Raw genomic sequence first — 20799 nt, 5'->3', positions numbered from 1 at the left:
TTGATATCAAGACAGCTGAAGTGGACTGGGTGCTGGAAAGTAAGCAAATGCTACAGATGTTGGACAGTCACTTGGCTGTCACCACTAAATGTATCTCGGAGTCAAATCCAGAGTGATAACATTATTCTGCTCAAGTAGCTGATACTCCGATCTATTTTCTATCTCGACAAGCTAGATTGGAACTCCCAGGTCAATGTGAATGACTAACAAATGGTGGATTCTGTTTACCTATAGGGTCAGATAATTGTCAGATCTATTCCTTATACGCATACGTGACCCTTTAAGGTAACTATTTTATAACTTCTCAAAGCACCATAATTTACATCTACTCCTAAGTTGACTTGTTTGTCTACTCTTGCAGATGTCAACCTCTGTTCCCAAGTCTTTCTCAACAGCTTAAGCTGACGTCTGTGACAGTCACCTCACTTCCTCCGTCGGAAGGAACCAGTCTGACCCTTTTATTCTATTACCCGCCATGTCCCTACATGATAATCACGACATCAGACTTCGTGATTGCGTATAGTCCAGAAGCGCACACCAAGAAAATAAGATACAGCAAAAGCTCAACTTCTAACTTCCTTCTCTCTTTAATCACAATATCAATCACTCTCTTTCACAGGAAACCGGCAATTCAACAACTTCAAGCCTCACTTTCACTCCAAACCCAACCCCCCGCTTGCTCACAACCATGAATTCCACAGCATACTACCCATACACACCTGACGTACCTTTCGCAATCATCGGTGTAGGCGTTTACACCGTACTAGCAGGCATACACGCGTTTCAGGTAGTCTCAAAAGAGGCATGGGACGGTAGCTTTATGGTCCTAGGATGCCTCGGTACGTTACCATAACCACCTCCTTCTCTAGCAAATCTAACGGCTTCTTCATAGCCTAAGCAATGGGCTGTGGAGCCCGTCTCATCTCCTCCTGGGACATACACGACAAATTGTCCTGGGCAGCACAGAAACTGCTCCTCCTCTGGGGTCCAGCCCTGATCATGTTCACCATCTGCCTATCCAGCACCGAATTCACAAAAACATACAAACCCAAACGTTTCGTCCCTCCGTGGATCGCACGGCCACTCTACTTCGCGCTCAATACCGTCCTCTTTCTTCTTATGAGTCTTGCGGCTTTTATGGAAGTCGCAACTGCTGAGAATGAGGTCCATGCCGGTCATAAACTCTTGAAAGCTGTTTTCATTATTCGACTTCTTTTTTGGACTTTTATATTGCTCGGTAATACGGCGTCCCATAATGATCATCAATGCCAGCCCGGGAACAATGTTCATATGAAGCCCAGTTTTGAGCAATACTATCTTGTGCTTCAGGACTTCTTCTTTGTCGCCTTTATACACAACATCATACAATTAGTACGGCTTTATACGGGGCCAGATGGCTTTATGAATGCTACGGAGTGGCCACTTTATGCTTTGGATATTTTGTTGGGGACGCGACCGTTATTAGAATGGAAGATCTGGTATTGGTCGGGTGGTTGTATGAAGAGCGTTGGTAGTTAGGAGGTTCAGTCCCAATATGGGGGTAATTCGTTAAGACGAGGGCCATCTTCTCGTCGTCTCACAGTCTGCTAATGAGGCATATGATTATGGTGCGCAACTTGCTGACAGAACTGTTCAGCTGTATAGGTTGAGCTTCAGCTCTGGTATTTGTCAATCACCAGCTTCCTGAAGTCCAGACACTTGAGCCTCGGACTCCTGAACCCACGATCAAGGTGTCTGCGACAGATAGCTTCCGCATGCTCTTCATCCCTCGCTTGAATTCGACTGGTTTGAACAGATGAAGGTAACTCCTTGCGTTTATTCTCTGTGTTTGGTTCTGTTGTCTGTCAGCATCGCTCGGGCACATGTACGTATGTCTCTTGATTTCCTCACCCGTGGAGAAATCGCTTGCATTTAAATTAGACTGCTTCCTCAGTCCTGTAGCGCGGTTTATTATACCAGAATCCTGCATCATGGATGGGCGTTGGCGCGTTTCATTAATGCGAGGGCTGTCGCTCTGCGGGAGCTCGGACTCCTATACAGACACGGTCAGTGGCCATGTCTTATAGAAAATGCAGAACTATCTCATACGTCATAAGATGCTACTATATCGGTTGCAGCGCTCTCTTCATCCCGTGTCTTACTTCCCCGGACCCCTTTCACACCATATGCAACAGTATTAATGACCAGTGCAGTGCCTTCAATAGAAAATCAGTAAGACATCAATGAGTAGAAAAAACGGTGTTGAAGAAGCTCACTAGTGAAGGGTAGCAGAGCAATGTTCCCAAAGAACCTTGCAGCATCGATACCAACGTCTTTGGTCAGATTTTTTCTTTTTGGTTTCTCTACACTGCTGTCGTCGCTCTATCGTTGTCTTGTTAATCATATGAACGGCCAGCCAATTAACGAATAATCTCACCTTTCGTTGCATCCCGGGCAGCATGCTGACCAGATCCGAGGCCGTAACGATGCTCTTTGCAGCAATAGTGACTCTTTTCCAATGATCCCTTGCGATATCTTCAATAGGTCTTGAGCTTTCGCATTGGATGTTGTAAACTTGGCGGGTAATTCTACAAATCGCCGCAGTCAGAATTCAATATGCTGTAGTTCGACTCGCAAAGAAACAAGCTCACTTACAGCACAATATCGGTTTGTTTTATGAGCTGCTCTTCCAGCAGAACTGCTGCTACTTCGGGGGAGATCCTCATTGATGGCCTATTCCAGATCTGATACATAGCTAAGTTCTGGTTCGTGATGTCGCATTTTTGGACCTGCGGTGGTAACCAACGATAAAAGGCTTTAATGGCGCTCTCAAGACCTGATTCATCATGGACCTGCTTCTGAACAACACGAGTTGATTCTTGAACATCCGGACGGAGGCAAAACTCTAATGCCTGGTATAGTGCGTCGGGAGAAAACATGTTGCTCATAAGCGGTGCAGCTGTTGCACCGATGCTTGAAAGTTTTATGCCTCTTGATAACTGACTAAAAAAGTTAACGTACTTGAAATGCTAAATATTCCGTTCTCGGGGAAGACATACTCTGCTGTATGCGGGATCACCACGCTTGGTTTTCCATATTGTAAGGCCAGGGCGCTCTGATCTGCACTTCCTGAGTGGACAACGACAGCAACCCGCGGCAGAAGCCATGCTGTATGTTGACTTGGGTTAGAACCTCTCTGATAGTTTATATTATACGTACCATAGGGGATAGAATCGACCAGTAACACATTATCGTCGTTCAAAATCCTACAAGTATCACGGCAGCCTTGTGAAAGTATGGCACGAAGCCCGTGCTTTACCACGATATCCTGGATAGCTCGCGCTAGCATACCCGGACTTTCCATACTGTTCTCCTGTAACAAGAAGTATATCGGTGGCGAACCAGACTCGATGAAACTGCTCAGATCTTTCGCTGGGCTATATTGCGCTTCCTCCTCTACGAAAACGTAGCCCGACGTATCTACCCACCATTAGTGAGCGATTTGTCTTCATAATGGCTGGAATAATAACTTGACATACTAATCATATCGTCCCAATCACCTGGCCTTGACACAAGCACCTCCGGACAGAAGTAGGTATGTGGAATATCGTTGTCAATCATGAGTCTTCCCCCAGTAGCTGACGAGATGCTCTGACAGCCTAGAACATGTTGCCGATATCTGTTAATAGGTTCGATAATACTAAGTTTACCACGCCATTAGTTCTCAACAATAATCCTGAATTCTCTTCAGTCTCAAAAGCTCACGTTTTCCATATCGTCTCCTCAACGAGCGCATAAGACAGAACATTCGCCATGACCTGGTCCATGTCTTCACTTCCATCTATATGGGCCAGCGGATGAGGAAATTCCTTTGTCGGGCTCCAAATCATAGCCGACATGATATGTAGAGGAATTGAGAGACGCTCAGCACAATGGATATGCGCGTGGGCTAACGGATTTGCAATAATCGCGTCTGCTAAGAAGGGTCTGCTTTCACTTTTGTACGACGCAATGCATGCTCTCCATGACTCGTGATAGCTTTGATATAGTGAACGCTTGATTCTACCGATACCCTCGTTCATGGCATTGGATCCACGTGTCCCTTCTCTACTGCCTATGTTGCTCTGGTTGCTACCGTCAGACAAACAGTATTTTAAAAGTGGGATAGGTACAGATACGTACCATCGGATGGATAACGTCGTGGCTAATAGCGAAAAAGTCAAGGCCTTGATCTTTCACTATGGATTCGCATGAGACATGCGCAGCAATCCGAACCCGATGGGAGTCCCCAAGCAGTCGTTTGCCAACTGCAACAAATGGCTCAATATTCTCTGTGATGTTCTCCATTAGTGTTAATCAAATCAGCACACCGGTATGCGGATTTTACCTCCAGCGACCATTATCACAATGTCCAAGGGCACTCCTCTGAGCTCCGGTTGCATTTGTCTATCGGATGGGCAATCTTCCGGCAAGGCATGGGAGTCCGATCGCACGCTTACCAATCGTGGTTGCGTGTTCGGTCGCAGAAAGGCTTGGATGAAAGCTGATGTACGCGATCCAAATCTTAGATTAGTGCTAAGTTCTTGATTTTCTTCCAACGTGGCAGGAGAATGTTAGCAATTCTATCCAGACATTCTGTTGTTCTTAGCTATAGAGGCCGTACCACCAACTGCAGCACACCCACTCCCTTGATGCGAAGTATTTGTGAAATAGGGTGCGAAATCCGGCTCCACTGTCCACAAGGAGGCTTCTGAGGAAGCAATCGAACAGGCCGGAGGTGAATACGCTGGTGGTGGATTGGAAGTCTCATCCAGGACCTGGTCATTTTCGTGTAGTTGTCCATCTTTCTCGTCTGCCATTTTTCTGTCCAGACAGCTTTCAGGTAAAGATTCAAATTTGGAAGTCGCTCAGGCTCTGCTCTTGAAGGACAAAGTCTGCCAGGTAAACAGGAAGCAAGAAAAACAAAGGGTAATGAAAAGCACAGCATGGGTCCGACATCTTTCTCTCAATATAAGAGCTACAGCGATTGACTACTCCCTTATAGCATCGTGGCCTGAAACAGAAATGCTTTATTCCTGGAACTCGACGACTATTTTCAAAATGTAGATATCCAAAAGAGTCAATCCCATTGGTCCATGCTAGTGGGTCCCTGAAGAAGCTTGTCGGGTTCGTATTCGGCTTCGGACCTTAACTTCCCGTCGCGACCCATGTGGTTAGGAGCCTCTTGCTGACTGCCTGGAACGTCCTTGTCTATCAGCATATCAATAACCTCAATTCAGGTTCGAGCTACTTGCAAGAATACCAGTGAGGGCACCTACAATCTAGGTCTTTTTGTCCCCGCCAATCTTAAGCCACCAAGAGTATGCGAACCGGGTCCGGTCTGAAAGGGCGCCGGTCCCATCAGAAGTCACGGACCGGTTGCCAACAATGCAAGCAACGAAAGGTCAAGGTACATCAGCCGTTGAGTGCAAGGAATGCCATGTGATAGTGGAGCGGCTGACCCGACTTTAGTGTGGGGAAGAGAAACCGACTTGTTGCAACTGCAAGAGACATGAAGTGGACTGTTCTTTTGCTTTCTCTTCCCAGACGAAGGCTTCAAACTCAATTGATAACCAGATATCGCCTCGCAGTCGGACCATTACACCTCTATGCACCCCCGGGACGATCTACTCTGGTCCCCCAGGGGATAACGGCCCACTACAGGCAGCCGTTAGCTCTGAATTGCATATTCCAGATTTGGAGCTACTGCACCATTATACCACCTCAACCGCCTACACATTCTCGCTCCATCCACTCCTGCAAACGTTCTGGCGAGTCGAGGTCCCTCGAATTGGTTTCACCGCACCATATACCCTCCGAGCAATCCTTGCCATATCAGCCCTGCACTTAGCCTTTCTGCGTCCAGAGAAAATGCAGTTCTACATTACACAGGCGAGCACTCACCATGAAGCAGCACTGAAGCTCGCTACTCCCGAGATGGCAAATATCAGTCCGGATAACTCGGCTCCGTTATTCCTCCTATCCGCCTTGTCATCCTTCATCAGCTGTGCGAAGCCGCTCAAATTGGGTAATTTCTTCCTTTTGGAAGACAACAATATTGCGGACTGGCTCCTGCTTATCCGGGGCACCGGCACTATACTAGACTTTGCCGACGAGTCGCTCAAATCTGGGCCGTTGGCGTCCATGTTCAACGTCCGGGCTCAACATCGGAACTTCAGCACCAGCCGGCGGCATCATGCTCTAGAGGAATTGCACCAGCTTATCCTGACTCAGGTCCAGGATCAACACATGCTCCATATGTATATTGGTACGCTTGATGAGATGAACAGATCGTTCGCGATGTGCTTGGAGCATAACCTGCGCCTTGAGACAGCGGATGTCTTTGTCTGGCTGATGCGCGTGCCATACGACTTTTTAGTATTACTAAGGAACTACGAGCCGTTGGCCTTGGTGATCCTGGGTTATTTCTGTGTGCTACTGCATCAATTAGAGTGGATGTGGTGTATGAAAGGCTGGAGTACTCATCTTCTTTCGCAGATCTATGATCAACTCGGTCCGACACATCGTGTTTGGATTCGATGGCCAATTGAGCAGATTGGCTTTCTTCCGCCTACGTGATATCTCGGATTCGCTCAGAAAAAGGACCTTTCTCCACCTGATAGACAGGGAACGGACAGTCCTCTACAGATTAATTTCTCTGTCCTTGCCTTGACTCTGTCAAACCCTCCGGAGCACCTGAGGCATGGCTCTTTCGACCTCAGCATGCTGTGAGTTTAAGTGATCCCAAATGCATCAGTGTTCGCAAACTCTATGTACGAGAGAGATGGCATGTTCCCATTTAGTCCATGGGACTTGTGGACTTGTCTGCGGTCAGACCAAATCTCAGAATCTCCTATACCGTACGCCGGACGGCGCATCAACAACCTTCCAGAGTGATTATTGACCGACATTGAGTACAGCCACTTAACTTTGTGTCTCAACTGACAGAGACTCCATGGATCCCAACCAAAGGTGCTTAATCGCATCTACAGAAATGGTGCACCTTGCACCTTCATCTATCATTCCACCGGTAAATCTGGACTTAGAAAGCAATATAGTGTCACCTTGACATACGCACTGCTTGTCAACTTCGTGCGTTTTAGCGATGAATCTTAGGACATTATTATCCTATATGACTATAAAATACCAAGAACGCCCTTCATCGAGATAGCATTTGCATCTCGCCTCGCAGGCTTGCTTCAAAACTAACACAAAGCTTGCAACGATGCTACACGCCCAAGTCGCTTCATAATATAGGTATGCAATGCAATATAATATCAGTCTACATGTGCTTAATAGTCAGATTCGACACATATTGGTAAACATGGGCCCATCGTGGCTTTTCTCCGCCCGGCTATATGCTTAACCGGGAATGCGCCAAGTCGTTACGGCGTAACAACTTAGCATTGTTATAGACACCTGATACCTAGTTGACAAACGCAAGGGTAGGTAAGAACAGCTCGCCAGACCGCGTAATAACCTGCTAGAGATGTGAGGTATCCACTACTGAGTAAGCCAGCACTCCTATCGAAAACGCCAGTCTAGTGGCGGTGTCGAACTGCAGATCCCCGTCTAGCATTGCCACGACAAGTCTGGCCGCCTGGCCCAGTGGCCCAGTGGGCAATCCAAGATCATGCATGATCCTGGAGCTCATCAGAAGGCAAAACACGAAAGACAGGGATTGACAGGCACTGGCAGACTCCTTCCGGCCGTGTCTTCGGATAGAGACATACAGTAATGACAATTGTCTTTATTATTCTATTTATCATAGTTAGATTATTGTATCCCAACCCAGAACATAAATAGAAAATTGATTTAGAAGGGAAAAAAGAAAGAAAGCAGAAGAAAATTGAGTTTTCCGAAGGGAAACATAATAACACCATCATTATCACTGTTCGTCTAAACTTTATTTTCTTAAATCCTGGCTCTACATTACTATCGGTTGATCGCTACTGCTCTTCCTTCTCTGATTCGGTGCTATGGACGGAAGATGGAAGGAAAAATGGAGGTAAAAAGTGGAGGAGAAAGTGAAGGAAGAAAGTGGAGGAAGAAAGTGGAGGGAAACTAGTCACTAGTGCTGAGGTGATTGAGGTGATTGAGGTGACAGTAAACTATAAACAAAATCCCCCGGTTATAAAGTGTGACTGGGAATTCACATACCTATAGGCAATCACCTAATAGATATTCTCAACCCTGGTATTCAAACAGCTAAATCTTTTGACTGGAGCAACTAGAGATTGACTGTGCAATGGATTTCTTTCAAAAATTCATAAGGCACGTTGGAGGTAAGAGCGGACACAATCGCCCTTAAACCATGTCACATGACCCTTCTCGGAACAAATTGGAGATAGTGTCATTGCTTTCGTGCTGCTGATTGGTTGTTCTCTGACCAGCTGCCTTTCAAACCCTCTATCCAGCCCGAGTGGTAAGTCCACCGTGCCTCCATCTATACCATGTTGCTATCTTAATAAAATTACTCATTAACACCAATCTAGCACGTGGAAACAGCAACATCCCTCTTCATCGGCGTCTCCATCGCAGCGACCGTCATCCAGACCTATGCTCTATCCCTTCAACGAGGCGAACAGCGCCAAGCTACCATATGCGACGCCGATCACCTCTCCGCGGTCCAATCCGCCATAATGCAATACATCGGGCTCTATCTAGCCCTTGTGGCAGCGAAACAACGCGGACTGCGATCCATGTTGAACCAGCCCGCTCTTGTCTGGGTCGGAGTTGCTCTGCTATTCCCTTTCCTTGGTCTTTTTGTATACCCAAGTCATGGTTATCTGACTCCGCTTTTCCTTTTCTTTGGTGGCCTTGGGGCTAATCTCGTCTCGATTCATTTGCTGCAAATGAAGCCTGAGAGGGTGTTGGCATAGTGTTAATATCGGTTGGTTTGGTATAATGCCACATGGGGATGTCCTGGACAGTTTCCTAATCAGGCTCCCTTACGTTAAGGGTCCTCGATTAGGAAACCGTTAACATTTCGTTTCCCTTTTCAAACTCAGAATCTGTTTCTGGAATGTTAACAACAGTGTCAAAATGTCGAATGTACAATACTATGATTTCGATGGAGATGTTATCGCTTATATATTATTCTTGGAGACCACCTTGAGACAACTTCGATGAACGAATGCGGGAATTGTTTTTAGTGTATATACATGTTGTGTTTGTGTAAATGGTATTAATTCGGGTTTGGTGAGGGTGTGTCACTATTTGCGCTTTTTGTTACTATCTCATTAATCGCATATTATTCAAGAATGGTTTCTTTTGGGGGATTTCTGTCTTTATATAAGGGCCCGTAAGGGAGGCAGGGCTATGTTTGTCGAGATATAGATGTAGATTATATTTGTCAGATCTAGTATTAATGGGGATCGGCTCACTTGGCTAAGTATTCGAGAATATACCAAATGTTCCAGGAGATATTGGGATCACGCCCAGGAACTTGCGGACAAGTTCAATTTATCGCATCAGTTGCCTAATCATTCGGAACTATCACTTACACATGAAAGAACCGATGTGACTGTCCATATGAAAATATCTCAATGGGAGAAAATTGAATCGATCTATAATATAGGGCTAATAGTATTCACAATAAGTCTACAATGATTAACACGGTGTACAGAGAAACTTCAAATTAACATTATGATTGTTGTCATTGTTGTTGTCCTGTTTAATTTGAACCCGAATACTCGAACTTGAGGGCGCGGATATATATATAATCGGTTCAAGGCACCGAGAAATTGCCGATATATATATTTTTCCGGCGGGCCGATCCATAACCTTCACATGCAGTTACGGAACAAAGGTCGGCAAAATCGGTTGTTTCTGAGAACATATATAAACCATTGAAACAAAACAGTTGTTCCCCATCTGCCAATAAGATGCAGCTTTTATTATTATATGCCCGTAGGTACACCTCTAAAACGGTTATTCATCGCCAGTTGCTTTGAAAATAAATATTCACAATTTACACCTATTGAAACATGCGACATGACGGCCTCAAGAACCGAGGGAATAAAAGCTAGAACAAGGGAAAATAAAAGGAAGGATACAAAAGAGAACCACCAAAGAAGACATATCTCAGAATATATAAAAACACTCCTTTACTTTTTATCCACTACTCCTTAATGAGCGGCCATCAACTTCTTGATCTCGGCGATTGCACGGGCGGGGTTGAGACCCTTGGGGCAAGTCCGCGAGCAGTTAAGAATGGTGTGGCAACGGTAGACGCTCATGCTGTTATCCAAGGCGTGCTTGCGCTCAGCGGTCTTCTCGTCACGGGAATCGGCCAACCAACGGTACGACTGGAGGAGGATAGCAGGTCCGAGGTACTCCTCACTGTTCCACCAGTACGAGGGGCAGGAGGTGGAGCAGCAGGCACACAGAATGCACTCGTAGAGACCATCCAGCTTCTTGCGCTCTTCGGGACTTTGGCGGTATTCAAGGCCCTATGTATACGTTAGAATATGTGACCTACACCTTCGGAGGTCTGGAATAAGATGTAGGAACTCACATCCTCGGTCTTGGTTTCGCGCTGCAGGTAAGGCTTGATCGACTTGTATTGCTTGTAGAACTGGGTCAGATCGGGCACCAGATCCTTGACAACGTAGGTGTGAGGCAGAGGGTAGATGCGAGACTCCTTTGCGGTGTCGGTAGGAATGCGACCTATATATAGCACAGTCAACACCCCAATTCCTCCATAGTCGTGCGTAAAAGTTGTCGAGTCACGTACACAAGCAGGCCAGAGTGTTGACACCATCGATGTTCATAGCACAGCTTCCACAGATACCCTCACGGCAACTTCTCCGGAAGGTCAGGGTGGGGTCCATCTCGTTTTTGATGCGAATGAGGGCGTCGAGCATCATGGGTCCGGTCTTGTTGAGGTCCAGGGAGTAGGACTGCATCTTGGGCTTCTCGGTCGGCTGGTCGGGGTTCCAGCGGTAGATATGGAAAGTCTTAGTGCGTGGCGTCTCGGACGGGTTGGGATCCTGTGTAGTTCAAGTCTTAGATTCGGGAACAGTCTTATAACTGGCATAACCTGTCCCGCTCACCTGGGCAGCCGCATCGACAGTCGCATAGGAGCGAGCGAAGACAGCTGGGCGGAAAAGAGGCTTCGAGGATGCGACAAGGCGCGAGGTTGAGCGAAGAGCAGCCATGGCGGACGAAAGGACACTTGACGCGCAAAAAGAGGAAATGGGATGAAAATTGGATAAAAAGCGGGGAGAGGCGGAGGAGATGGAGGAAAAGAGGGTGGCAGTCGTCAATAGAGAGAGGAGAGGGGCGGTCAAGTCAACCAAATGAACAGCCAGCCAGCGGCAGCGACGAGATGAAGTCGAAGGGAGTTGGAGAATGATGTTTGTGAGCTTTACCCAAGAGGTAACCTCGGGTTTGACGGCCGGCAGGCGGCTTACTCAGCTCACGGGCCAATCAGGCAAAAGCTAATTGCAAGCGTCGGGGATACACGGCGAATCTTCACTCGTTCTTTGGGGAAATTCAATTCCCTTCCCTCGCACGTGAGAAGCAACACAACTACGATGGCAGAATTACTTGCGAACAACAATCATTGTCCCCGATCTGTCAAACATTGGAGGTGAAAGGTACACACACAGCTAAAACGCCCTCTTCAATCACTCTCTTCTTCTTCTTATTACATCACGAGTCAATTTGCCTTCGCCAATTGCCGCTTTCCCAAAGGGGAAACGGAACCGAGTTTAGTTGCCGTCTCGACCCTGAAGGCTGAGGCATGCGTCGGGAAGCCGCCTCAGGCATATAGCCGCCGCCTGAGGCATAAAGGCTTTTCCTGATCATGGACTATTCCTGTTTTGGAAGATCACTGCGCCCACAATTCTGGGTCAATCATAGGGCGGTCTTTTGTCCTTTGATAAGTTCATTTCTCTCACAGATCAGAAACCCATAGGATAGTGAGCTCAGAAAAGTGGTCGTCGATCGCTCCATGTCCGAATGTTTGCTTTTGTTGGACAAGATTGCAACTCGGTTGATACTCATATGTCTTCTCTTCCCAGTTCCGGACTACAGAACATTCTTTCCTTTGGCACTAATAGGGACCATTGAATTCTCTCTGCCCCTTTAATTAATTGACCTGGTCTTGAGCTAAGGATCAGCTGATTGTGGCTACCATCCACTATAAGCCAGCCCACTGGACACTGTGCCATCCCCGAATAAGCCCAAAAGCACCCCGCCTGTCATTCGAGCTTATTACAAGCTTGAAGGGTGCTTCTGTATTTGGTGCGACGGAAGGTTGGCTTAATTCCTGCTCCATGAGATGCTAATCTTTTCTAAATGAAAGCAACGGTTCTTCCTGGAGAAGGAAACGGCTCATCCGCACCAGAATCGCGAGCGCTGGGAAAGCCTAGGAATATCTATGCTTATGGACGAGTAATCAACATTATTATCATACCCTCAGGAGTACAAAAAATTAGCAAGCCGATATGCATGTCAGTATATGTTGATCACGTCTGACTAACTGTGGAAATTTGAGATGAAGCGCTATCTTGGAAAAATAAAACCACTGAGTGGGATGCAATGACCACGATTCACGAAGCCGCTGTTTTACATTGGAAGACTTTTAATGTCATAAAAGCATCCGACTCCTTGCCATTGTCTGTGAATTGTTTTAAGACAGTGCCGTCAGCGTTCTAGACTGAACGAAGCTTCTCGACGGGATAGGGGAGCTAAGACAAATGCTAACGGAGGCTGAATGATAAGTAATCTAAATAGACGTTAATATACCGATGGTTTACAACGTGGAAGATATGCCGACAACCCCTAAATCAAATTAGGAGCAGAGATTGAGACGCATAATAAGAAGGCACCCAGGTTCTCGCCGCATATGCTTCGTCGATGAAACTGTGCTTGCCTACTACGCCCTTTAAAAGGCATTGCCATAACTTAAAGAGTTAAGAGGTAAACGGATACCTCGGAGTTTACTCGTGTTTGAATTTCTTGTCAAGGTTTTATTCTCCGGAAGCTTTCCAAGATGTTGTTAATGCGGATCTGATATCGTCAGGAACCGAAAACCCGAGCGGCCCACTGTGGACCGATTTCACAGCGTTTTTTGAGGTGGATGTCCACAACACGAAAGTAGATATTGCTCCGTCGCACTGAAAACTATTTCTCCAAGAAGTTTGAAGCAAGGGGCCCTATGGGATGTCGAAAATAAAACACCACCGAATGAACAGCAACACTTAAGAATCGAGTAGCTAATGCGGATAAAAAGAGCTTAAAAGTGCTGATCAACAGCACGGAGCAATGCTGATCTCTCAGCCCTAATTCGGGCATGCCGTATGAATGTGCTACATCACGTCTCAAGGGTCATCTCTTCGTAATGCCTCCTGAAAAGGTTGTTTCGGTAGATCTCCGGCTGCCAAAATCAAATGCCAAGACGGAGAAATTGCTCCATAATTACTATTCTGCTTCGTCCGGAACTAAAAGTTTTAGACTACCGAACTAAGAAAGCCGAAGTGGCAATCGTGAAACACTATCCATGACCCTTAACTCCTCCTCCACCAAATAGCTTCAAGGGCCATTATTGGCCACCTTGGTCGGCGTATCTCAGAATCTCCATTCAGGGGAACATGGTTAAGGCTTAAGCATCTGCGGGAGTTCGTGCCTTTACTTCTCGCCCGCCAATAACCCTACAGGCTTCCGATTCAGTCTGTAACGGATTGATAAAGGAGTGGAGCCCTGATACTTCCCTGGTCCTCCGGTGGGCGGAATGGGTCTCTTGATATAAGATTACTCAGGCGTTTGTGCCCCAGCAGACTTAGACAAGGTTTTACCTTGCAGCACCGGCCTGGCGTTTGCTGGACGTTTCATCTCTCGTCTCCCCTTAGTCCCATTCTAGAACATAATTTGACCAAAAGGATGATGCCTTTCGCAGCTCCACCGAGTAATTGAGCTCCTACATATAAAGCTAGGGACCTTCGCTCTCATGGTCCGGAGTATCAATCCATTCCTTCTTTATCACCTACTTTTTAGTCCTTCCTTTCTTTTCATTTGTCTTTCTTTCAAACATGAAGTACGCGTCTTTCATCGCCGCTGCTGCGGCTGCGCTCGCCAGCGCCGTTAGCGCCGCCGGCGTTTCTGGTTCTGCTGAGGGTTTCGCCAAGGGCGTCACTGGTGGTGGCAGCGCTACCCCCGTTTACCCATCCACCACCGATGAGCTGGTCTCATACCTCGGTGACAGCGAGGCGCGTGTTATCATTCTCACCAAGACCTTCGACTTCACAAACACTGAGGGCACCGAGACTAGCTCGGGTTGTGCTCCCTGGGGTACTGCCTCCGGCTGCCAGCTTGCCATCAACAAGGATAACTGGTGCACCAACTACGAGCCCAACGCTCCGACCGTGAGCAGCATCACCTACAACAAGGCTGGTGTTCTCGGTATCACCGTCAACTCCAACAAGTCCATCGTCGGCCAGGGCAGTGCCGGTGTCATCAAGGGCCGTGGTCTCCGTATCGTCAGCGGTGCCAAGAACGTCATTATCCAGTGAGTATTTCCGGGTCTCTATTCGTCTAGAGCCGATACTAATCGCAACACAGAAACATTGCTATCACTGACATCAACCCCAAGTATGTCTGGGGTGGTGATGCCATCACTCTGAACGAGGCCGACCTTGTCTGGATCGATCATGTTACCACTGCCCGTATCGCCCGTCAGCACATCGTCCTCGGTACCCAGGCCGACAACCGTGTCACCATCTCCAACTCCCTCATCGACGGTCGCACCGACTACTCCGCTACCTGCAACGGCCACCACTACTGGGGTGTTTACCTTGACGGCTCCAACGACATGGTCACCATGATGGGTAACTACTTCTACTACACCTCCGGCCGTATGCCCAAGGTCCAGGGCAACACCCTCCTCCACGCCGTCAACAACTACTTCCACAATATTGAGGGCCACGCCTTCGAGATCGGCTCCGGTGGCTACGTCCTCGCTGAGGGTAACGCTTTCCAGAACGTCGATGCCCCTGTTGAGTCCCCTATCAGCGGACAGCTCTTCAGCGCCCCCGATGCCACCACCAACGAGCAGTGCAAGTCCGTCTTCGGCCGTGCTTGCCAGATCAACGCCTTCGGCAGCTCCGGTTCCTTCAGCCAGGCTGATACCGCCGTCATCTCTAAGTTCTCTGGCAAGAACATCGCTACAGCTCACCTTGCTCAGAACATCCCCAAGTGGGTTATGGCCAACGCTGGCCAGGGCAAGCTCTAAATCATAGAGTAAGAGGTTTCTGTATAAACAGTGGGTGTGGGTGAGAACGTTGGGGGTCTCAGGGTCGATATTTAATCTTCGTGTATCTACTTCTTTTTAATACTTTAGCAAGCTACAATATTATTAATTTAGCTTGAACTTTCGCGTTGGTTCATGATTTGTAGAATTGTGCGGCATCACCCATGAGGAACTATCGTGCTGAGTATACCCTTGTTTCATCAGCTCTTAATTGGATGATTCCACTAGAATTGTTGAACTCGGTTCTATTCAAGAGTGTCCTTGAAAACCGTGATATCACCCTACCGAGACTTGGCAGTTCGCCATGACTGTATTTCCCACAGGTTGAGCGTTTATAATATGGACTATAATATAGAATACTAAACGCCGATGTAAGTATAATGCACAGCGTCACACAATTAACGAGAAAATCATCCAAAGGGTATGTTCTAGATACCCCATATATCTCCGCAGTATTACTATGATCTACCAGGGCTACACAGGGTCCATGATCGTCGGTGGAACTGTCATGCCAATATAAGATCGACAATATAACCTCAAGAGGAAAGGATGTACGAACACACCCACCGGCCCACATGTTGTCTGCTCTCACATCCTGTACGCGTAATGCTGACGATCTTGTCGATCCGCCTTTACATGAAACATCTCCTACTTAAACACGACGTGCGCTTCTGTTTACTGTCAGATGTTAAACTATAGGTCTTTCTGTGAGATATAGAATATAGCAAGCGTCAGTATCATCTTTTTCAACAGTTCACGGCACCCATGACAATACTGGCTAACAACACTACCCACGACAAGCGCAACCAAATCGTATCTAATTAACAATAATCAAACCAGGCCCATATAGCGTCTCCTGAGCAACATCATTTACACCCGCAAAAGGCCCAGCACTTTTCGTCACAGCCGCGATAGTCAACCCGTTCATCAGATTCTCATGGTACGGGAAGAGAGCCTTCGCAATAATCTTTTTGCCATCTTTATGCGACACGATCTTCAACTCCTCCACAATAGGAACATTCAATTGATTGACATAAGTCAGCCACAACTTATCCCCCTTAACCTCGTACTCCGATTCCCAACTAACGAGAATAAACTGGGTCTTCGGCTCCGGTGGCGTGAGAATATCCAGCGACTTGAACGTCGTTAACGCGATATCATCCAAATTCGGACAAGACCCCGGAATGATAAAGGCTTGGACCGCTGTGAAGGCGAAATTTAAATCGCCGGTTGTTAGCGTCGGGAGTTCGCTGGGGATTCTGCCCTGGTTGACTCGGAACCAGCCTTGTTGTTCTCCTTCGTTGCCGATTGTCGCGGCGATGACCCGGGTGAGGTCGACGTCGCTGTTGTCTGCGAATCGCACGATTACGTCCTGTAATGTGGCTATGACGAGGTCGGTGAAGGTCGCTGCTAGGGCTATGGCTGAGTCGAAGTCTGAGACGGGGAAATAATAGCGACATGGTTGGACTGGCTCTATTTTGAAGTGTTCGAGGCCTTGATTGGCGGTTAAGGCGTGGAGTTCCTCTTGCTGGGAGGGTTTATTAGAGGATGATATTGGATGCGCTAGTATGAATGTTACTTACAGTGAGTATGGCTACTAGGGATTCGACTATGAAATCTCGTTTCTTGGGGTTTGGAATTTTATAACCAGGTACGTTCTTCGTGATGTTCAGGAGTAGTTCGTTGTAGAAGGCAACTTCAAACAGCTCATTGAACGCTATTAGCTGGAGATTGGTAATTCCATCCTTGCTGATCTTTGATGGGAGGGGCGTGTTTGGTAAAGTGCCATGCGCTCTTAGCTGGATTTTCTTCAACTGCTCTTCACTGGGATTGGGCATGCCATCGGGAAGGGGTATATCAGCACGGGGCCAGATGCTTGGAAATGCGAGGCAATGGGATATCACAGAGACCAAAAGGATGATGATGTGAGTATTGAGTGGCATTTTGACGTATGGTAAGAATGATGACACTTGAGCTTTTGACTGAATCGAATGGGATAGTCACGGATATAAGACCAGAAGAATGTTTGCTACTCGTAGTGATCGTGCGACTAGATAGAGGGGAAGAGAAACTCCGAGTTACACAATATAATCTCTAATCTGCCTAACCTGCATACCGCATTTGGAGATCCATGAACTTTTTTAATCATACAAGTATGAGCGCAGAGCGCAGAGCGCGTATGCCTTTATGCCTTCATCATGAAGCATACAGGTACGTCATATAGTCTATTGCTCTCCACATTCTTATTTCACTCTCATATTAAAAATCAGGGGCTATGAGGTCACCGCACAATAAAATGTTTAATCTGAAAACCTTTATATTCCCTGTCTTCGCTCATTCTCTTCCTCCTCAGCACATCTCACCCGACACAAACACACCACACACCACACACCACACATCACACACCACACATCACACACCACACACACACTGCACACCACACACTACACAATTTCCCATCTCTCAGCCTACTCAGGATAAAATCTCCTGCCATGGCACACGGACACACAACCCAAAATTTCCTCTCCACACTCAAGAGACTTGGAAGAAAGACCAAGAAGGTCCGATTCGAAGACTCTGCTAATGAGATGAAGTCCACCACAGAGTCTGACTCGGAGAGCTTTGGATGCCCATTGAAGAGAGTCCCCACACCTTACTACCACGAGATGAAGCCCATTATGGAGTCGGAGTTCGAGTCTGAGCCTGAGCCCTATGGATTGAGAAGGGTGCCTACCCCATACCCTGTCTTCATGACAACTGGAAGGGTGAACTACACTATGTGATGATGATCCGGAGCATGGGAGGATCCTAAGCATAACTAAATATTGAAGTCTTGTCTGCATGTCTTTGTATTTTGTCATTTTTAAGCACAGCTCATCCTATCTGTCTGAAACTTCATGTTAACGGGCGTTGCTGCATTTGCTCCGGCGAGAAGGATATGGTTATTATCATGTATTACGCATATTCCCTTTAGTGGAATGCTTTGATGTTATTTATAAGAACTTGAACTCATCTACCATCTGCATAACATAAAATGTTAGCAGCAATCAATCTACTGGTTATTCCAATTGGACTATTGTGCCTTTTGTCGTAGGTGTCTTAGCGACTCATTTTGGCGTCATATAAATGAGCTCATGGATTGCGGCCTATCTGACATCTGTATGGTATGCCTTACACGGTGAGCTTACTCTAAGTGACTGTCTGATGCAGCGAACGTAGGAAATGAGTAGCATAAAGCGCATTGGAATATGACCAGTCCAGTATGAAGAGCTCAAAGTTGTACAAACAAATGTCTAAGAACGGGAAATGTATAACAACACGCTAGTCGCTAAAGCAGCAAGAAAAAGAAAATGAGAATTGAAAGAAAGAATCGCACAAAAAAGGGTGAAAAGTAAGAAAGAAAATAACCAATTGAAATAGTCGATATGAGAAAGAAGTAATCGCGGTCTTTTTTCTTTTCTGATTTCTACCGGTGGCACAGGACCTCGGTCAACGGCAAATATTTGCTGTTTTCGAGTTTCGGTGATTTTGGCCCTCAACTTCAGCTGGCGGAAGCATAATTATAGCTGCTGTAGTAAGGACTCGGAGTGTAACAACTGTAAGACGAATTTCCATAAGAAGAAGTATTCCCGTACGGGGAAGAATTTGGGTATGAAGACGTATTCGCATAGGAGGAGTTTGCATAGGACGATGAGGTCGTGTAGGAGGGTGAACTCCCATAGGAGGACGTAGTCGCGTAGTTGTACCCATAGGAAGGGCTGTGAGAGTAATCGCCATAGGATGGGGTTGAATTCTGCGTACTTCTCCCCATGGAGCTGAAGATGCTCGGCGGGGAGTAAGCAGATAAGGGAGAACTGCTCGAGGATGCCAGCACACCGATGGAGCTATACGCGAGTGGCGTGGACGACTGAGGACGGGTCGTCGTGGGAAGAGAGAATTGGTATTGGCTTTTCGCGCTGGATTTAAATTCCGTTGGCTGGAAAGTGCTCGCTCGTGGGTCGAGGACCTTTTTCGAGCCGGACAATGAATTGCTCCAGCGGGATTGAGATAGCCCGGCGGGTTTTGACTCGACTTGCTTTGGCTCGGGCTTCTTGGCTTCCTTCTCAGGCTCGGGCTCATCAACTTTGGGGATGGAATCTGTTGTGGCTTTCTTGTCTTCCTCGATGGGCTTCTCTGGCTTTTCCTCTGCCCATGCGCTTTCTTGTTTCTCTTCTTGCAATATTGTGCTCTCTGGCTTCTGTTCTTCGCGCTGGGGTTCCTCCTGCTTCACCTCTTCTGGCTCTGCGATCTTTTGGCTCTCATCGTGCTGGGCCATCTGCTTCGAATCATGATTCTCAGTGATATCCTCAATCCACTGTGGAGAAGTGCCATCATCCTCTTTCTCATCAACGACATCAACCTCAATCTTGACGTCCACCTTTCCATCAATCGCCTGCTGTTCAACAGGTTCTTCGTAGACCTCTTCCTCATGCCCAGCTTGCTCCCATCTCTGCTCCACAATCTCTATCTGTTCCTCTTTCTCAGTTTCACCCTCACCCTCCAACACCTCAACCTCCCCAATTCCCACAGAAACCTCATCCTCACCCAAAGAACCAGACCCCCCAACCCCATAAACCTCCACACCAACAACAACACCACCATCAAGATCCCCCAAACCCTTCTCACTCTCCCCATCCTCAGCTATATCCTCAACACACTCTCCAACCCCATTAACAGCCTTCACCTCCCCAGTAAAACCCCCAAAATGCCCATCCCCATCCCTCAATGCAGCAGAAGAACCCCTCATAACCTCCTCCACAATCCTCGCCGAAATAACCCTAACCTCCTGACTCCGACGCTGGCGCTCTCGTTCCCGCCGAGTAGACCGCCGCTCTTCGACATAGTCCTGGTAGAGGTTGAACCTGGTCTTGAACCACAGGGTGAAGACCGAGGCTAGGACGAGGGTTGTGGTTCTTTTACCGACGATGGAAAGGATTAGGAGGAAGGTGAGGAGTTGGAGGGTTGTTGTTAGGGGGTTTGCTTTTGGGGCTTGGAGTATTGGTTTTGGGGACATTTTGTGTGTGTTTTTTTCTTGCTGGGGGTGGTAGTTCAAAAAGATCAACTGTCAAAGTTGATGTGATGAGAAGAAAAGAAGTAGTAGATGTAGAAGTAGAATGTAAACCAAATATTAATACTACAATCAAATCCCAATCAACAAATAAACAAATATAAATTATAAAGTCGACAACCACCAGGTAACAAAACAAAACAACCCCAGAAAGAAAGAAGACCCAAAATCTAATATATCACAAACCACAAAATCTCAGGCACAACCCTCAAGCCACAATAGGAAAGAAATGGGTGCCCAACAGCACACGCACGAGGCTGATTACTCCTTCAACCCAAAGTCAAAAACAAGGCAGAAGCTAAAGCAAAACGGGCCCCAAGAGGACGGGGGACACCAGCTAAGCTATTTTTGGGCGGGTAAGCTGCAATATACAACACATCGTACGTGGTTGTGTTCTTGCGGTAAGGCAAGTCGGGCC

The 20799-nt window shown here is 47.1% G+C and overlaps 11 protein-coding genes across 11 annotated transcripts; 6 read left to right on the top strand and 5 right to left on the bottom strand.

Annotated features, from left to right (window-relative positions):
* Nucleotides 1-688: 688 nt before the first annotated feature.
* Nucleotides 689-1518, top strand: F9C07_2236802 (uncharacterized protein; the record flags this gene model as incomplete). The annotated part of the gene is made up of 2 exons (XM_041287587.1): nt 689-839; nt 899-1518. 2 exons carry the CDS (start codon nt 689-691, stop codon nt 1516-1518), a joined length of 771 nt encoding a protein of 256 aa, XP_041151385.1.
* Nucleotides 1519-1595: 77 nt separating this feature from the next.
* On the bottom strand, nt 1596-2125 carry F9C07_1932154 (uncharacterized protein). Its single transcript, XM_071508497.1, has one exon. The coding sequence runs from the start codon at nt 1970-1972 to the stop codon at nt 1673-1675; it is 300 nt and encodes a 99-aa protein (XP_071367302.1). The 5' UTR covers nt 1973-2125; the 3' UTR covers nt 1596-1672.
* A 505-nt stretch (nt 2126-2630) lies between these two features.
* Nucleotides 2631-4326, bottom strand: F9C07_12563 (uncharacterized protein; the record flags this gene model as incomplete). Its single annotated transcript, XM_071507854.1, has 6 exons — nt 2631-2982; nt 3039-3147; nt 3199-3459; nt 3498-3679; nt 3745-4103; nt 4177-4326. 6 exons carry the CDS (start codon nt 4324-4326, stop codon nt 2631-2633), a joined length of 1413 nt encoding a protein of 470 aa, XP_071367301.1.
* A 27-nt stretch (nt 4327-4353) lies between these two features.
* Nucleotides 4354-5141, top strand: F9C07_2287221 (uncharacterized protein; the record flags this gene model as incomplete). The annotated part of the gene is made up of 2 exons (XM_041295438.2): nt 4354-4527; nt 4693-5141. The coding sequence occupies 2 exons, from the start codon at nt 4354-4356 to the stop codon at nt 5083-5085; spliced, it is 567 nt and encodes a 188-aa protein (XP_041151387.2). The 3' UTR covers nt 5086-5141.
* Nucleotides 5142-5213: 72 nt separating this feature from the next.
* Nucleotides 5214-6682, top strand: F9C07_1932034 (uncharacterized protein). Its single transcript, XM_071508496.1, has 2 exons — nt 5214-5428; nt 5491-6682. The coding sequence occupies exons 1-2, from the start codon at nt 5342-5344 to the stop codon at nt 6595-6597; spliced, it is 1194 nt and encodes a 397-aa protein (XP_071367300.1). The 5' UTR covers nt 5214-5341; the 3' UTR covers nt 6598-6682.
* A 39-nt stretch (nt 6683-6721) lies between these two features.
* On the top strand, nt 6722-7270 carry F9C07_12560 (uncharacterized protein; the record flags this gene model as incomplete). The annotated part of the gene is made up of 4 exons (XM_071507853.1): nt 6722-6746; nt 6854-6878; nt 7011-7110; nt 7211-7270. 4 exons carry the CDS (start codon nt 6722-6724, stop codon nt 7268-7270), a joined length of 210 nt encoding a protein of 69 aa, XP_071367299.1.
* A 2612-nt stretch (nt 7271-9882) lies between these two features.
* On the bottom strand, nt 9883-11423 carry F9C07_2287218 (putative iron-sulfur protein subunit of succinate dehydrogenase Sdh2). Its single transcript, XM_041295448.2, has 4 exons — nt 11076-11423; nt 10757-11012; nt 10538-10689; nt 9883-10472 (listed from the first exon to the last, which is right to left on the bottom strand). The coding sequence occupies exons 1-4, from the start codon at nt 11178-11180 to the stop codon at nt 10149-10151; spliced, it is 837 nt and encodes a 278-aa protein (XP_041151388.1). The 5' UTR covers nt 11181-11423; the 3' UTR covers nt 9883-10148.
* Nucleotides 11424-14057: 2634 nt separating this feature from the next.
* Nucleotides 14058-15256, top strand: F9C07_12558 (putative pectin lyase; the record flags this gene model as incomplete). Its single annotated transcript, XM_041295439.1, has 2 exons — nt 14058-14533; nt 14587-15256. The coding sequence occupies 2 exons, from the start codon at nt 14058-14060 to the stop codon at nt 15254-15256; spliced, it is 1146 nt and encodes a 381-aa protein (XP_041151389.1).
* Nucleotides 15257-16091: 835 nt separating this feature from the next.
* Nucleotides 16092-17401, bottom strand: F9C07_2287216 (LsdA family protein; the record flags this gene model as incomplete). Its single annotated transcript, XM_041295449.2, has 2 exons — nt 16858-17401; nt 16092-16802 (listed from the first exon to the last, which is right to left on the bottom strand). Exons 1-2 carry the CDS (start codon nt 17215-17217, stop codon nt 16092-16094), a joined length of 1071 nt encoding a protein of 356 aa, XP_041151390.1. The 5' UTR covers nt 17218-17401.
* Nucleotides 17402-17649: 248 nt separating this feature from the next.
* On the bottom strand, nt 17650-20559 carry F9C07_2173824 (uncharacterized protein). Its single transcript, XM_041287592.2, has one exon. The coding sequence runs from the start codon at nt 20325-20327 to the stop codon at nt 18816-18818; it is 1512 nt and encodes a 503-aa protein (XP_041151391.1). The 5' UTR covers nt 20328-20559; the 3' UTR covers nt 17650-18815.
* On the top strand, nt 17767-18057 carry F9C07_12556 (uncharacterized protein; the record flags this gene model as incomplete). The annotated part of the gene is made up of 1 exon (XM_071507852.1): nt 17767-18057. The coding sequence occupies one exon, from the start codon at nt 17767-17769 to the stop codon at nt 18055-18057; it is 291 nt and encodes a 96-aa protein (XP_071367298.1).
* Nucleotides 20560-20799: the final 240 nt, after the last annotated feature.

This window comes from Aspergillus flavus, chromosome 8 (genome assembly GCF_009017415.1).
Source record: "Aspergillus flavus chromosome 8, complete sequence".
Taxonomy (NCBI): domain Eukaryota; kingdom Fungi; phylum Ascomycota; class Eurotiomycetes; order Eurotiales; family Aspergillaceae; genus Aspergillus; species Aspergillus flavus.
Note: the sequence above shows the minus strand (reverse complement) of the source record. Positions and strands in the feature narration are given on the sequence as shown.

Excerpts from the sequence above, each read along its gene's own strand:
- F9C07_1932034 (XM_071508496.1), top strand. The coding sequence starts at position 5,342 with ATGCGAACCGGGTCCGGTCTGAAAGGGCGCCGGTCCCATCAGAAGTCA. Across the intron at positions 5,429-5,490 it reads GCAAGCAACGAAAGGTCAAG|TGTGGGGAAGAGAAACCGAC; the intron begins GTACATCAGCCG and ends ACCCGACTTTAG.
- F9C07_2287218 (XM_041295448.2), bottom strand. The coding sequence starts at position 11,180 with ATGGCTGCTCTTCGCTCAACCTCGCGCCTTGTCGCATCCTCGAAGCCT. Across the intron at positions 10,690-10,756 it reads CAACACTCTGGCCTGCTTGT|GTCGCATTCCTACCGACACC; the intron begins GTACGTGACTCG and ends TGCTATATATAG. Across the intron at positions 10,473-10,537 it reads GCGAAACCAAGACCGAGGAT|GGCCTTGAATACCGCCAAAG; the intron begins GTGAGTTCCTAC and ends ACGTATACATAG.
- F9C07_1932154 (XM_071508497.1), bottom strand. The coding sequence starts at position 1,972 with ATGATGCAGGATTCTGGTATAATAAACCGCGCTACAGGACTGAGGAAG.
- F9C07_2173824 (XM_041287592.2), bottom strand. The coding sequence starts at position 20,327 with ATGTCCCCAAAACCAATACTCCAAGCCCCAAAAGCAAACCCCCTAACA.